We start from the raw sequence: 17658 nt of genomic DNA, 5'->3' as shown, positions 1-17658 counted from the left end.
TGAAAACATGTTATTTGGTAATTTATATCAACATAAATCAAAACTAAAGATGTCTAATAATACAGAATAAGGAGCCAACACTGTATGTCAAATGTTAAAAAGTGGTGTCTCTTTATTGAAAGTCAAATTATTAGAATAATAAAACAAATGAAACAAGCACTAATTATACAGGTTAGTAGTTTACATTTTTAAAGGGTGGCTGACATGTGACTAGGGTTCCTCTCCGGGAATGTTTTGAAGGGAAATTCCCGGGATTTCCCGGGAATTAACAATCCCGAATCCCAGGAATTTTTTTTTATAATCCCGGGTATTCGGCAACCTAGCAAAACTTTAAAAATATTGCCGTTTTTGACTAATATAAAGAAAAAAAATAGTACCAATCTTGTTAACGTCGTTGCCGGAGTTGTTTTATTTGCGCTTACCAGCGAAAAAACCTAATTAAATATATGCAGAATTTCTTTCTTTCGTTTTTTTGTATAACTTTCCACGTACATAAGTGAAAGAACGCCCATAAATGAGCTTAATTAAATGTTTGAAGCTAAAATAAAACAATCCAACCTCAAAATGACGTGATTTTATATATACTTTTTTTGTCGGGATCCTGGGATTCCCGGGAAGTTTCATTTTTCAATCCCGTTTCCCTGGAGTGAAAAAATCCGGGAAAAAGAGGAACCCTACATGTGACCTTAAAGCATTTCACACAAAAAATAAACTTAAAACACACTGTCTGCTCGCAGACATGTTCCTAAATCTATGCCGTGGCCCGTGACTGCCGAAGAAGCTAATAAATTCAAGCAGAAAATGAAGTAACAATAAAGTAGCTAAGAGATAAGGATGTTGTCAATAAAGTAAAAAAAAAAAATATCAACTAGCAAAGCAAATTACCGACACTAGACGATAATACAATCAATAGGTTACTAGGCTCGGCTCAAATAAGCAGTTAATCTGAACTAGAAAAGTAGGCTACCAATACCTACAGCAGGCACAATTTTTATATCCCGCCAGCGTAAAATGGATATTTTGATTGAAAGCTAATTTAACCCCTAAAACGAGGAAATTTACACCAAGGGGTAAATTTATCCCAGGTTAAGAAAGGCTTACTTTATTTTTTTTTTTTTTTTTTTTTTTTTATACTTTATTTTCAGATGTGCAAATTTTAAAAATAATGTTATACCAGTCCTGCAAATTTTAGCAATTTTTTTACTTCAGCCACACATATTTAAGCAGCATAAACAGATCTCCTGCGCAATATTCAAAGTTTCCAATGTGGCATTTCACAGAACCCTATGCCGAAATCTCAGGGGTGCAGAGCAAATTTTGAGGTTAATAGGAGGTCCGAAATCCTACAATTCAACCTTTATTGCTTTAAAACAACCTCGGGTGTGCACCTGTCACACAATATACACCGGCAAGTGGCAGCTAGTTTGGTTTGTTATGATGTAGCTCTAGGGAAGGGTAATGTCACTGTGTAACAATATATCAAAAGTCTTTTAACAGACCAAAACTGCACGTATATTAGCAAATTTTCTAATAAGGCTACAGATCTCCCAACCCATCTGCACTAAAAGCTGTGCTATTGCAAAACTAATGCAACAACACCAGTCATCATTTCGGTGAAATATTTTATAGCGTTTTGAGAATTTTTTTAACCTGTTTACCACAAACATCTCCTTTCTAGCACCTTTGTTAAAAAAACTAAATAAATGCAAATATAAATATCTAGCATCTAAATAAATTTGGTCTCTAACTATCACTTTGCTCTACCCAAAGAGACTCCAAGCTATTCACGGTTTTGCAAACAAAATAATTAAGGACGAGAATGGCTTTACTGGAAAATAACGCCAGCGTACAAAAATACTCGTAGGCTGTTGCAAAATTAGCTGAAAATTGTAGAATTGCAAGTCTTAGCAGCCGCACCTATAGTTGACTTTTGTCTACCTATACGTACCTTTTTCTAACACATAACTTTGTCAAAGGCTAAATCGCTAAATACCGGTACGCGAAGTAACGCAGTAAGCTAATTAAGTTTATCTGCACGACCTAATACGCCTACCATTATTGCAATATTGTCTCCTTATTGTCGGTACAGTGTAACAAACGTTTATCTTTAATAATACAGTTTAGTGCAGATCAGCAGTGGAGCGTAGGCCTATTTGTTGTGTAGCCCAGTGGTTCTCAACCTTTTTATCTTACGGACCGGTAAAATTTCAAAACAAATTTTGCGGACCGGTGGACCTTCAAAAATCAAAATCAACTCAAAGTGCAAATATGAAAAAAGTATGCAACTTAAAAGCAAAAAAGAAATGGAAACTTCTATTCAATGAGCAATTTGCTGCTGTCTCCTTAATATCATACGTGCTGCAGTTTGCTCTCAATCACCATTATTTTAAAAAGTATAAAAATACTTTACTTGGTATAAAAACATTTACGGTACCTTTAGCTCTTATAATATTTTAAATTAAAATTTAACCCGTGTATTGTGTTTGTATACTATACCGCAACTATTTTTGTTTTAATGTCTTTGATGGACAGCTATGTTCTAAAAGGATTATTGTCGACTGTATAGGTCTAGGAGTTATAGCAACTTTGCGATGACGAAAATGTCTATAAAACGACGCACGTATAAAAAATGGTGTGACAGTGACGCAACAAAGCGCAATCTTACGCGACCCCTAAATTTTGTTTAGTGACCACAAAAATGTCACAAAGCCCAGTCGTAACGGTAAAACATTTCCTACTCTAAAACAGTCACGAATGGTTGACTTACATTACACCAGCAAGCGCGTCCATCCCCCTAGACGTGCACCTAATAATAAATCATACTCTTTTAACGGATCGGGTGGTTATTTAAAATACATGTTTTGGAAAATAATGTCATTCATTTTTTAGTTAATTCTACAATAGGGATAAGAAAATAGAAAAATGGTGATTTCTGTGGTAAACGTATTTAAAAAAAAGGCCTGAAAAACGCAAAAATAGACTTTGCCGCAATGACAAAAGTAAAGAGAATGTCAACCTGTTTTTTCCACGAGGGGCAAAATTTTATTTGTATATTCAACTTGATCCTTTGTTTCGCGTTTGCAACGACAAAGGTCGGTACGGTAAGCAGTGGTTCTCAACTCGTGTTACGCGAAGAGCTTGGCGGGTTATAATTCTATTTGGTCTACATGGCGAAAACATAAAAGACAGACCAAAAGAAAGGAGGGATAGTAAAATCATCCTATGAAGTCCTTCTTTTGGTAGCTCAGAATATGAAAGCTGCTCATAGGATGCAGAGTCCCTTGTTTTGCCCGCAGCAAAAATACTAGTCAAGACCCTGACCGGAGAAGAGGAAACGGCTGAACTTAATAGTGTGTCCCCGGCCTTTTAATGACACTGTAAAACGCCGTATTAAAAATATGTCTGTTGACATTTATGAACAAGTTATAGCTGTAGTCAAATATTTAATGTATGGATTTGTCATTCAACTTCACAAGTCGAGATGTCAAGTAAGTCTATGTCCGCTTTATACAAAACGACACAGTGAAAACAGAGTCAGATTGTTGGGTCAGTAGCTGGCCACTAAAACGAAAGGGAATTATGTGTTCAACGTTTTGGCCAATTTCCTAAAAATAATAAAGTGCAATTAAACCTGAACACACATACGTGTGTCGAACCTCACTGCAGGCTAGTTGTTTTTCTAGTCTGCCCTGCTTGCATCATTGATCGACAGATTCGATGAAGAGTCTGCAATGGCTTTCGGTATACTAAGAATAAAGTGCATTAGAAAAATTTAGTTGGATGCGGGACAGAAGGTGCTTAAGCAATACTCGGGCGAAAATAAAGATTTCACTTAACGCCAATAGTGCTTCCTTATGATTAGGGAGAATATTTTTTGACTTGGAAAAAAGTCAAAATTTACACGTTAAGTCAAAATTTTTTTTAAGTCGAATTCGAATAAAATTGCACATAAATCGCTTACAAAATTAAAAAAAAAAACTAAATTCAGGTTTTTGAAATTGGTCGTTCGGTTATTTTTGAAATTTATCTTTCATTTGATCAAAAAAAAAAAATAGTTTTGATATAAGTTCAAAGTCATTTTATCCATATTATATCTTTATTAGAGCAATATACAGTATAAAAAACGCGTGATTAACGACTCCTAGGTTATTTAAATCAATGTATTTTTAACAGGTCAAAATTTTAATTTTTCAGGTCAAAATTTCCTATTTTGTTGGTCAAAAAATATTCGCCCTACTTATGATATAATCATGCTTGAACAAAATCATTAAATTTGTCAATTTCATAAAAAATCAGCTCTGAATACTCGGCTATTTGCAGGGCTGTGTGAAGACGTCTATTCTGATCATAAGTGTCTTGATGCGTTTTTTAGGTCTGCTGGTTTTCCCGCGGAAAGTGAAAATGAGGGTCTTTGTACTTCGACATGAATTACTGTCATTTTTCAAGAAGCAAAACACGAAAAGATATGATTTGGAGAATGATTAGTTTATCTCACGACTGACCTACATGCCGGATACTTTCCAGGCTCTAAACTTTGTAGCCTAAATCTTTCGTTCAAAGGATAATAAAACAGCAAAATCACAGTTTTATATAAAGCTGGAAGCATTGATTCGCAAACTAAATATCTCGATTATATGCGTGGAAAACAAACAAAACGAAATTGCTAAACCGCTCTTCCAGCGGACCTCAGCAATAAATTATCGTAAGAAACTGCTGATTTCGTGATCTGTACCTACGCTGTCAAACCTTTGTGCATCGATCCAGTTATTCTACCGTAGAACAAGAAGAGAATATTGATATTCAAATTGACGAGACACCAAAGCAAAGCATAAAGGAGTACTCTTCCATAGATTTTTTGGCTAACCATCTGTTCAGCTTACCCAACATTGTCTCAAAATTTTGTTCCTCAGCTAGCTTACTAGTTTCCCCTCGATATTGGAGAGCAAGAGTTGTCGACCTTGATTGCCATTAAGTCAAAGCGCCGTAATCGTCTAAGTGAGCCTGAACATGATTTTCGATGTGGTGTTCGTAATGTTGTATCCCGGATAGACAAGCTAATAGTCAAAAAATAATTGTGCAGAAAAACAGTTTCATTTATCACATTAAATAGTGTTTTATTTTCATTTATTGGTGTTATGCCTACTGATAACGGTAATAAGTTAATAATAATAATAATAATTAATACCGTAACTAATAAATCCCGGTGCATTCAAGTAAAATAAATCATTCATGAGCCAGGCTGTAGGGCGTACGCAGCGTAGGTTATATTAAAAAACAAACAAGTGGGACACGTACGACTAAAAAAAGTTTGAGAAACACCGCATAAACCAATCTTTTTATGGAAACCAATATTAACGCTGTAATATTTGACTACCGGGATCATATTTTTTAAAACTTAGTAGGCCACTGTCGAACAACTCCAAATTAACTCGAAACTGCAAGAAAAATCCAAAATTCTTTAAGAATGTACAGTACACTCTCTAAGTAATAATCATTCAACTCCAGGGAAGGCCTACCAGAAAGATTATTTTTCAAACATTTGTTTAAAGTTAACAAAGCATGCCAACGAAAAACAGAGACGCTGGTTATTTTAGAAAATTGTCAAGTAAACACTTTGGTTGAAATAAAAGGTACAAAATGCCGAATTGAACAAATAGAAATACCGTTAAAATGTTGTTTGATGTAATTCAAAACTAAATTTTTATATAAAATAAAGTAAAAAACAATTGAAAAAAGCTCACCACAGTTTTTTTTTGTAATATTGTAAACGATTTTGACTTAAACCAATCTTGACAATCTGTGACCTAAATGAAAATTTTGATTGTTTTTGCAAAGTCAAAAAATAATCGCCCTATTGATCACTTGATTAACTTATTTTATTGCAAGCGAGCGAATCAAAAAATTGAAATAACCGACAACGTTACAATGATGTCGCGTTCAAACGTTTCAATTGTAGTTTTGGTTTTAATTTTGTTTTAAATTGTATAGGTTTATAAAGTGGTACACTGAATAGAAATTCGAAATTATAAAACGTACAGACTACTATTTGTAAATGTTCTACATTTGGCGCAAACATGGAAACAAGTTACCTGATGAAAAATGAAAAATGAAAAACACACTTGCAGTCAAATTAGGACACAACTAAATTAGCTGACAAACAATTATTTTTGCATAAACCAAATAATTAATAACAATATAGACTGAGTTGTTTAACAAACAAGTAAACACTCAACAATTAGGCGTGGCATAATGCAAACTGAGGCAACAAGGGAGAACACAGCACAATTGTTTATCATTTGTTTTCATACAAGTTTGCATACGTCCAAGAAAAGCGCACTTTATAAATTTACGAAGGTTAGGCAGATGACAAAGCCAACAAGGAAGTATACTTTTGTAACGTTACAAATTCGGCATTTTCATAGCTTGGCGGAAAAAATGAATGAAGAAAGACTTTATCGCAAATGCTCTCAAATTGTTTTTAAAAATCTGTCGATTGGACGCCAGAAAGATCTGGTGTTTGTGACAAAACAGAAAAGGCCTCTTTAATTAGTGACAATAAGGCTGCACTATGTTTAACGTTTTGTACCAATTCTTACCAGCTAACAGTTTGACAAAAAAACGAATAATTATTGCAACTATTGCGGTAACAATATAAAGAAAAAATAAATCCCAATTATAATACCTTTTTTCGAAAAAAAAAGCGAAAAAATATTTTTTTAAAATGACCTAATAATCACGATTGTCAAATTAATATTGATAACATGGCGCTCTTTTAAAACATATATAGATCATTTTTACTACTGCAACTTTCAGCCACAAAGAACACCCTATTTGATGTAAGGTAATACAGTTGGCTAGAAATTCTTTAACCAAATTAGCTGAAAGTCATAGTCAGGCCTTTAGTGCATCCCTCACTTCTTGTGGAACCATCTTGATGATGTCGTCATGCCCACGAAAAGTTGCGATTACGCCACCAGTGTTCGGAAATTTCACGTCTTTATGATACTGGATTTTGCAACCTATAGTTTGTTGAATCGAAATGTAAAAAAATGCGTGTACAGTTGACGTGTGTAACGGTAAAAATTTTTACGTTGACGTATTTTAGGTGGCGAGAACCATTTTGTTCAAACAAAAGCAAGGTCTTATGTATTTTAATGGCTAAGTTGGTGGAATAGAAAAGGAATACGGCACAGTCTAAGCTCTAGATAGACTCTAGATTGAGAAAATGCTAAAAATACTACATTAATAAATTAGGTATATGAGATAAAAAATACCGTCATCAAGTTAGGTAAGTTTAGCGATACGAACAAAATATGCCGTTATCCAATGTGGTATGATCATTTACGCCCAGAATTAGGCGAAAGGCCTAAAGCATAACTTGCCCAAAATAACATTGAAACAATTTTGAAATTAGAAGCACGAATTTATGAAGAAAACTCCTTACCATGCACGTCAGTAAGTTCTCCGTCGAGAGCGCACAAAATAGCTTCAGGAGCGCAAGTGTCCCATTTCTTGCAACCGGGAGACGCAAACACATATGCGTCTGCTTCGCCTTCAATAACCCGAATAACCTACAAAGAAGAGTATTTATTTAATAAGTTTACAAGCATACACTTTATTTATTTATTTAACTCAATATTGATACAAAAATATTTCTAAACACGCAGAGCTGGATCGATCCAGTAAGAATTGGGTCGAAATAATGACAGGGATGTTCGACACTCCTGTACTCGTGTGATACCTGGTATTTTATGCAAAAAACTACAGTCGACCAATCCGATTTTTAGTAACGTCTGTATTGTGAATAAACAAGCAAAATTTATGATTATACCAAACAAGGGTTATGTTTTAAAGGTTCTGGCTCGTAATAACTATAAACATATTCAGAGGGACGCCGAACTTAGACTCTTGCCGACAACAAATGCGTAATATTGTGGGTAGCACGGTATGAGAAGGGTGAAGCAGAAGGCTAATTTTGTACATGAAACAAAATTCAGAAATACACTGTTACTGTTGCTGAAACACTTTAGGAAGTAAGGAATCTCCCACAGACAATAAAATGTAAAAGAAAGATTTTTGTTTTCACCTGTTTTTATAAATAGTCTTAGATCATCTGTTACTGTTACTTAAACAAAATATCCAAAAACAGTACCTTGTTACCAGCACCGCCCTGCCGTTCGACTGCAGTTGGCGCCATACTCTCAAGACAACTGTTCACAAGCTTGTTGGAATGAGACCTTGTTGTAATGAGGATTCTTCGGCCGACGGGGGGTTCCACTCGGGTCCAGTTAAATGCTCCCAGGCCAACCAAGCCCCACAATGATCGCCCCAAAGTTGCCTAGAAAAAAATGCAATTCGTTTGTGAAAAGCAAAGCCGAGCTGGAAAAGTCAATTTTAAACTGTATTTGGCCGGTAAATTAAACTAAACCGAAAAACATTGCTTCTATACAACGAAATGTCTGCTCGGTTTAACTGTGCTGATAATATGATAACTAAATAACAACATAGCATTGGTTTAAAAATCGGAGTTTAACTTTTGATATTCAGGTAAGTAGCTTTGAATCAAGCTGCAGCAGACCAACATATTCTTAAACACAGGAGTGGTGATTTTTTTCGATAATTTTAGGGATTAATTTTGTAAGAATGTTTCATTGCAAACCCCAAACCCTACTTGTGTACTGTCTTTAGAAACGTAAAAAATGCTTTTTCCCAATTCACTATTTAAATAATGGCCTGCTACCTCAGCCAATATAATGAGAACACAAGGGCTTAATTACTGTCCTAAAGTTAAGTAATCTTGGGATTATATACTAGAATATTTGTACTCAAATATTTGTACTCAAAACACGATTGTTTGGTAGAGATTTCCCTCAAGAGAGCGGGCTTTCGTTCGAGTTTAGTAAAAGTATCACAGGAAAGTTGAAAAAAAAATTGCCTCTAGTTGTAGATTTACACAAAAAGCTTGAGCTACATACAATCCTATATTAAATAATAATCGAACTGGAAATTATAATACAGGCATTGACGTGATATTTGATAAATGTTTACAACATTCATTCGTAGCATAAAGTACAGGATGTCATTTATACCTTTCCTAAAAGTTTATTAGATTTAATGGCCACTTGAAATATCCTGCCTCGAAAATTAGAGAACAAAAACATGTGGTAAATTTAATGTTTCAATAAACTGAGAACTACTAATTCTATCATACTACAAACAGAAGTCGGAAAGCGCGGCACTTATTTAAACCGTTTGGTATGCTTCATCTATCAAAGTTAATTTTGCTCAATGCAACCTGGTGTTCTTTTTTTTTACATAAAAATTAAATTTTATTACCGTGGGGTACACTTTATAGAAATAAGAAGTCATTAAAGCTTACAAATTTGGCGCCCAATGCAATCTAAAATTTTGTAGTTTCCTTTTCCTTACAGCCAGACTGCGTAACAACGTTACTTTTTATCATAAATCAACTTCTAATTCCTCCACGATTAAATTCGCCTTCAGATATGGCATATGAACTATATTCAAGTACATGATATAATAATCGAGCCTACAACGTATTAATCTCACACATACTAAGATTCAAGTCTCTTAATAGTTAAAAGAAATTTACAGAATGAAATACAGCTGAATTATTCTGCTTTTTCCTTTATTGGACAAACGGCCATTTTGATCGCTCGTGGTAATTTTAGTTTTGAACAATATAAAGGCGATTTTTTGTTTTGTTTGAATCGATAACTTATTTGTAAAATAGGGTTTGTATTGAAAGTAACACCTTTCCACCTAAAACTTTACAAAATATGAACTGTTTAGTGTTCTTAAGATTACTTCAATATGACGTCCCGTAATGATGTAACTTTGTGACATCATCTTTGAAAATTTCATGGCCCCCCTCACCCCCCAAAAAAAAATTGTAGATCCTCGCCTGGTTGCGATCTTGACAACCCTTATATTGTGCAGACATGCCCTACTTACATGATGTCTTTCATTCCTTATCAAATTGGTTCAACATGGAATGAAATTTGCGCAGCGGTTACTCAAGGTGAAACATACTTTTTGTCTATAAGGATTGGGTGAAGAGGCAATTTTAGAAAGTTGATAAATCATTAGTAAAATAAAGGTGCCCCGAAACATTATGTCATAGCAAACATTATCATTGAGAGACATACATCATGTAGAGGTGGCTAACTTAACTGACTCTTTTTGTTTGCTTTTCCGGCAATCTGTTAATTTTTAACTAATGTCCTTGGTATGAAACAACTACCTGCGAACCAGCTTGATAGTTGTAGAAAGGCTGATTTACAACCCCAGCAACTGCTTTTCCATCCACAGCCAGCCCAATCAAAATGGTAACATGATCCAATAACCCTGAAAGTTTTTTTTTTACAAATTTTCACGTTTAGAACTGATTACTACCACAAGAGTAAAAACCAATAAAAGACAAACAAAATAGGGATGTCAAACAATACCAATTACCATAACAAAAAGGTTAAAAAATAAAATCTTTAAAATATAAAATAATATAATTTGCTTATGTTATGGATAGCCAATGTACTTTAACACGTCAGTATACCCCATTCTACCAGGACAACGACAATGTGTTAATGATAAGTCATATTCATTTTTTGGCATTTTATTATGCAATTTTAGAAATTGAATATTTAACACATAAGTTAAAAATAATGATGGTGTTTATTATTAAGGCTTATTGGTAAAATTTTAAGGGATCTAGAATAAACAGTTTTGGAGCTTTGCAAACACAGCAGGCGACATTGCACCACTGATGTACTAAAAGCTATAATAAAAGAGTTTTCTACATCATGGTAATCTGCACTAATCTATCTAAGCTTACCCTCTGTGAATTCTGCAGTTCCATCCAATGGATCAACCCAAACAACAATCTAAATAAAGTAAGATGGAATTAAATAGCTTCTAAACAATTTAAACCGAGTCCAAATTGACAGGTCTATACATTATAATTAGAAAAAGTTAACTAGTGATCAATGACTTTAAACCAGAACTGGGCAACATACGGCCCGCGGGCCGGATCCGGACCGTCAGTATATATATATATAGATATATTCATAGGCGCCGAACTTTCGAAATCCCAGGGCGTTTTTTGAAACAGTCTTTGAAAAGGGGAGTTGCAAAATTTCAACTTAGGGAATTCCCCTAATTTTCGTCTGCTTAATTAGCATTGACGTCATAAAATAGTGACGGGTATGACGTTATAAAATAGTAAAGAGAATGACGTTATAAAAAATACAACCAGACACAGCCAATAAACGTCCAGCAAAAGCGAACCTTTAAGACGTAAAGCGAACTCGTGCTTTGAAACCGCTCAGTGTGCAATCGTTTACTTCAAGCGAGAAACTAAACCAAGACGGTGAATATATGTGTGATTGATTTTGGAAGAATCATAGTTCGACTTTCAGCAGTGCAGTTTCCCAAGTTTCATGTAAGGGACCCGCTAAATTACAAGCACGTCTTTCGCCACCTGCAAAACGAATATTGTTTTTCCGGGTTGAATTATGCCACGATTTTCGCTTCATCTGCGCCGAGCAGTGTGTCAAGCTAGCTAAAATACAAGCTGCGGTTTAGAGAAAATAAGTTGTGTCTATTGCACACCAAACACGTGGTCTTTGGATATGAAAATAATTTTGCGACAACTATCATTACATAAAAAAGGCGACCTTAAACAGACACAGTTAGACCACCTTTTCAAGGGAATTGCGTTAGTTACAAAAATTCCGTTATTATACCAACATCGGATACTATCGCAGACAGCGAATAGTGTGAAACAGTACCCTAACTCGACGTTTTTAGCGAGAAAAAAAGCAAAAAAGGCTTAACTTAGAGTGGTCAATGGTCGAATACATTTTTGCTAATCAGCCAACCTGAACGAATAACGAAAGGTGAAAAAAAAACATCCCGCGTTTGCGGTAATTGCCCACCCCTGCTTTAAACACTCCGGTATGGGATATACAAATTCTTGTTATTCTTGGGCAGATCTGGTATAGTTAAAAGGTTTAACTTGTAGATGACAATATTTTCCTGTATATCATAAGAAAATATTTCTGATCAATATAGATCTGGGACGTTTTTTACTTCTGTGGTCCTTTTCTGGTTGTGTATCATCTAGTAATATTTGTTGCTACGTTGCTACCACCCTGTTTCAAACCAAAGTTTATCATCAAAGGTCATATCATAAGTAAATTTAAAGACTCAAAATTTACCTGAACTTCACTAACTACCTATAATTTGCTTGCATACCACCTAAAATCTTTTGGCAAACCATTAGTGGTAAATATATAACAGCTTAAGTACTGCTGCGTTACATGCATTCACTGCAAACCCACTTTACTTCATGATTTATCGCATAAAGATTAAAGAAAAAATATAAATTAGTGTAAATTATTAAAAAAATGATAGATTTATACTAAAAAGATAGAAACATACATACATATTTTTGAATTGTGGGGCAAGTTATAAAATGTTAAAGCTAAATTATATTAAGTGTGTTAATAGACATTATTTCCAACAAAATAATCATTGATACACATACATACCTGTTTTTCTGTAATGTTTTTGTAAGCTGCCGGGCATTCCATTTTCAACACTTCTGGATCCAATTCAACTTTTGCATCAGCGCTCTCATCAAGGCCTTCATCTTCTTCTCCTATTACATTCAGATCAGGAAATTTAGAGAAAAGTGATGCACGAATCAGCTTTTCTACACTCCTGTCAGCTCGAGTTTGTAGGTTTTTTTGGCCACCCTGTTAAAATAAATGAAAATGTTACAAACTATTAGGATTTCTAGTTAACAAAATACCAGACTCCAATTTTAAAACTAGATATGACCAAAAATAAATATTCCCTGTATTTCTTACTTAGCCTTGTGGCATTCGAAAGGTTATTTACTGTAATTACAGTCTCTTGTAGTAATGGAGAAAAACACAGATCCAACAGGCTTAAAGATTGGTAGGTAGTTCTATATCGCAGTTAGTCTGAAGGTTTCAATCAACATAATAATCATGTTGATTTTGTGGAAACCTGTAATTACAGTTTTGTGTGCGATATATGCATTTATATTAAATGTAAAATTGTGTGTATTAAGATTTTGGTAGTCAACCATAAAGGTTGTGTACCACTGTTTTAAACAGACAACAAGCTTGCAATGATATTAAAAATATTTATAGAATAGTTATATTATTTTAAGTAGAATTTAAACAAACCTTATCTATGACACCCAAATCACCAGAAGTCATAATTTGCCTCACAAGTTCAGCAGATTTGTTGGCGATCTGGACCGAAGCAGCAAGTACGCGTTGTAAAACAGGTGTATTGGCCATTTTTTAATAATTAGGTAAGCAATTTAATCTGAACAACAGGAACATACATTTAGTAATTGACAATTGGAATATACAACTGTTTTTAGTGTAAGTCCAGTTCAACATATTTGCATTCAGGCATACATAATTGTTTTTATTTAGTTTTGCTTGGCTACAGGACTTTAAAGTATTTTTGAAATACCTTTAATTAGTGGAGACAGGTCATCATACACAAAAAGTAAAGAACAAGTCAGGCTAATTTCATATTTCAAAGGTATAAAAAACACCATTAAATGTACAACCAATGGAATAAAACAAGTAAGTTAAACAGCTAAACTGCTTTATATTTTTAGTTGCCAGCAATATACAACTAGAAGCTGCACAGCACATGTTAGCACAAAATAAACATATAAATACCAAAATACTAAGAAATATAAAAAATACAATATCCAAAGTTTTGCAATAAAATAATAAAAAATGCTAGATCTAAGATTTTAACAAACAAATTCGGGGTGAAGGGATTATAAGCGTCGATAATAACCTATATTAATATTCATAACCAATCGAATCAATCTTGATACTGCTCCAGACAGCCGATCCTAATCCCAATCGCGGCAATTTTTGAACGGCTCAGTTTGGAATCGTACTAGATTTTTACACGAGGCTTTTGTCTAGTCTAGTTTATCTTGACAAAAAAAGAAATTTTGAAAAAAAAATTGAAAACTCATATTCATAAGTACATACAGGCGTAATATCGTGATTTTTCAGCAACTTCCGGCCAGAATGATTCGATAATGGAAAATGCCATGTACCAGCAGCCCAGTAGGGACCTATTTATCGTAAAGACATTTATCGCACCTTTCCAACGATACCACATTTGCCATAATTTATTCTTGGATAAGTGGACGAAGACATCATAACGACGTTAAAACTGTCAGGCAACACAAATACTATGTATTGGTCAACTAACATGTAGGCCAGCGCCAATCTGAAACCATTGATCTCTTATAATATATAGTGAGATAAATTCGCCCGTATATGTGACATTATGCGAACGCACGTATACCAGTCATCCAAATGTGGGAGATTTGCTAAATCACTTGATTGGTGTGACGTCATGATAATGGCATAAAATGACGTCATAACTATGAGAGACACAAATACTTCATATTGGCCAACTAAAATCTGTTCGATAACAATTCCGACGCCATACATACACAGTATGATCAGTAGACAAATTCGCCAGTTTCTGCGACCTATAGCTAAATGTCGGTAATTTACTACACATCTCGATTAATGTGACGTCATGATAAAGGCATAAAATGACGTCATAGAAATCAATTATCAACAAATTTTTCGTTCACGTTAGCACAGCCATGTAAGTTATCTAGCTATAATACTTTTCAGTAAACCAACGACTAAATACAATAATTTTGCCGAACTGTACTATACAAAAGAGAAACTTAATTCGTTAAACATAGTACGGTAGGCCTACATTGATCCTGGGCCAATTTGCTTTTATATTATGTGTCAAGTGTCACAGACCTGTTATGCCTCTCAATCAAAAAAATAATATCGTTGTCGTTTTTTTTCATCGGGCAATAATTTAAACCGTTAGATTAAGTGTCGCAATTAAGCAATACAGCCAACGCGGCACAAGTCACAAAGTTTAATATTCAACACTACAACATATCGGCAACCTTTTTGCTCTACGTACAGGTTTAGAACTAAAATTTAATCACGGAACGACCTTCCAAAAACAAGTAAAGAAAATTTATCAGAAGTTCAATTCTAAATGAAGCTTGTATTGCCGCTACAAGTCATAAAGGTACGTATACTTACAAGACAACATATAGTTACGTCAGAGAAAAACTTTAAATAAAATTATGAAAAAGTACGTACGACTGGCCGACACATGATAGATCTCGGGCCCTATACCTCCGTGGTGGCACCTCCTCCCTAGTGGAGACAGGTTGTCGAGTACTGGGCTCAGACCGTTACTGACTTGCTCAGAAATTCCCAGCCTTTTTATTGGCCAATGGGAAGAACCGAGCCACAACCCTTAACTACCTTCTTTCACCATTGGTGAACAGAAAAAAATAGATAGTTTCTGCGGGTCGTTATAGTTTTAACTGACAAATATGTTGTTAAATTGCGCAGATTTTAGCATTCCATTAAAACAACTGTAACGCGACTGCTAATCAGGGGATTTCTCAAGTTTTCGCAATTGATAAAATAGGTTTAAATTCATTCAGGAAGAAGGTAGCAAAGCGTTTTGCTCGAAGTAAAAATACTTTATAGAAACGCGTTAATCTAATTTATGTTGCTACCACCCTGTTTCAAACCAAAGTTTATCATCAAAGGTCTTATCATAAGTAAATTTAAAGAAAATTTACCTGAACTTCACTAACTACCTATAATTTGCCTGCATATCACCTAAAATCTTTTGGCAAACCATTAGTGGTAATTATATAACAGTTTAAGTACTGCTGCGTTACATGCATTCACTGCAAACCCACTTTACTTCATGATTTATCGCATAAAGATTAAAGAAAAAATATAAATTAGTGTAAATTATTAAAAAAAATGATAGATTTATACTAAAAAGATAGAAACATACATACATATATTTTTTTTTCTCAAGTTTTCGCAATTGATAAAATAGGTTTAAATTCATTCAGAAAGAAGGTAGCAAAGCGTTTTGCTCGAAGTAAAAATACTTTATAGAAACGCGTTAATCTAATTTATGTTGCCATTTGAGTTAATTGAGCATTTAAACCTCGGTGTCATGCTCATATTAAAAAGACACAATCGTGTGAAGCGCATCAAAACGCATCTAGATATGTGTTGGAAAACTTCCAATGTTGATAGTTCCTATCCAGGGTAGGCATGACGCATTTTAGGCTGAAAAAATGTTCTCAAAATGCAAACCTACTCTAGGTGTAGGAACTAGATTTGCGGAAAGCTCAAAAATGTTTCGCATTTGCGTAATAGAAATAACCAAAAAAATATGGTGAATGGCCTCCTGCAGTTCGTAAGAGAGGCTATACGCCCCGATTGTTGCAGACCGCTGACTTAGAAGGCAAAATAAAGGTGCGTCCTAAAAGTTTAATCTATTAGCCTACTGTTTTATGTATTTTTGTTTTCGGTCTTCAAAACGATATCTCCGTACTTTCAGTCAATTTTTTAAGATCTAACCAGCATATTTATTAGTTTTAGATGATGTCAAGTTCACATCAGTGATTCTCAACTGTGTGTCGCGGTACAGTACGTAAAGGGCCTCGAGAAACTTTTAAGTGAACTAGCCCACCAGAAATGTGCAGTTCTTAAAAAAAGGTCTGCATAATACGTTAACTGTCACAACCTTAAGGTCTAAATGTCAGACTTTTTCGACGGTTTGATGCCGTAATTGTCGTACACCTTTTTACTTTGAACTGCACTAATTTCTGACGGACCGGGTACAAAATCTAATACTATTAAGACATAAACCTACTGCATTGTCAATTTGTCATGTTTTACAGGCAAAGTTGTAAGTTGTTGTTTTGGTAAAAAGTTTAATGCAAATATTTGTTTTATTTACTGTGTCGCAAAAAATTAGGAATTACCATCGATTTACCTATAATAGTTAAACATAAAATAGACACAATGAAAGTTTTTATTTTCAACTCAATGAAAAAAAGTGGAGTTGTTTTTAAAACTCTAATTGGGCCTATAGACAGGGTTACCATCTGCTTAGACCAAAAAATAAGCACGCTATTAAAGATCAGGGACAGATCCAGGACCCAGGGGGTGAAATCCAAGGTTTCAGAAATAATGTTATAAAATAAAATAAAAACTTGAAAAACAGCTATTTTTGTATGCTCAAAACGTAGCTTAATCGCGCGAAGCGCAAAAATATGCGTTTATTAGGTCAAAATTGGCAAGTTAACCATCCTTATTTAATGCAAGCTTTGTCAATTTTTTCGCGTCAGAGCGCACCAGTTATACACCTTTTAAAGTTTAAAAGGAATCGTGATGCATGGCAGCATGAAACGCATAATTCTGACCGTGCCTGGTAGTTAAGTTTGGTTCACTTGGCGGAGTTATGCTTGTAACAAAATTATTCATTGAATGATTTACTGTAATGCATCTAGCAATTTTTTTTGTAGTAACATTGTGTTTTCCATAGCCTCCGGGCTGATTTAGCATTTTGTCTGTACTGACACAAAAAAGCCAGTCCTCACGTCAAGCCGAAAGTTTACTTGATTGCTAAAGCAACCTACCACATTTCTATAGGCTACAATGTACTTTTTAGATTTAGACAATCACAATCCATTGTTATTATGTA

The 17658-nt window shown here is 34.5% G+C and overlaps 1 protein-coding gene across 2 annotated transcripts; it reads right to left on the bottom strand.

Annotated features, from left to right (window-relative positions):
- Positions 1-5240: 5240 nt before the first annotated feature.
- On the bottom strand, positions 5241-13374 carry LOC146145182 (3'(2'),5'-bisphosphate nucleotidase 1-like). 2 transcript variants are annotated; one of them, XM_083389662.1, is made up of 7 exons: positions 13236-13374; positions 12570-12776; positions 10853-10901; positions 10265-10368; positions 8153-8338; positions 7445-7571; positions 5241-7019 (listed from the first exon to the last, which is right to left on the bottom strand). In XM_083389662.1, exons 1-7 carry the CDS (start codon positions 13350-13352, stop codon positions 6892-6894), a joined length of 918 nt encoding a protein of 305 aa, XP_083245788.1. In that variant the 5' UTR covers positions 13353-13374; the 3' UTR covers positions 5241-6891. The 2 variants fall into 2 exon arrangements, with proteins under 2 accessions (XP_083245788.1, XP_083245789.1); XM_083389663.1 differs by having other exon boundaries at positions 10853-10903; positions 12674-12776.
- Between the last annotated feature and the right edge of the window lie 4284 nt (positions 13375-17658).

Source organism: Ascidiella aspersa, chromosome 5 (genome assembly GCF_963924565.1).
Source record: "Ascidiella aspersa chromosome 5, kaAscAspe10.2, whole genome shotgun sequence".
NCBI lineage: Eukaryota > Metazoa > Chordata > Ascidiacea > Phlebobranchia > Ascidiidae > Ascidiella > Ascidiella aspersa.
The sequence above is the reverse complement of the archived record's forward strand: the minus strand, read 5'-3'. Positions and strand labels throughout refer to the sequence as shown.

Bases quoted from the DNA above. Each gene is read 5' to 3' on its own strand.
- LOC146145182 (XM_083389662.1), bottom strand. From the start codon at position 13,352: ATGGCCAATACACCTGTTTTACAACGCGTACTTGCTGCTTCGGTCCAG. The intron at 10,369-10,852 runs GTAAGCTTAGAT...AAAAACTTTCAG, and splicing joins AACTGCAGAATTCACAGAGG to GGTTATTGGATCATGTTACC. The intron at 7,572-8,152 runs GTACTGTTTTTG...TCTTCTTTGTAG, and splicing joins AGGGCGGTGCTGGTAACAAG to GTTATTCGGGTTATTGAAGG.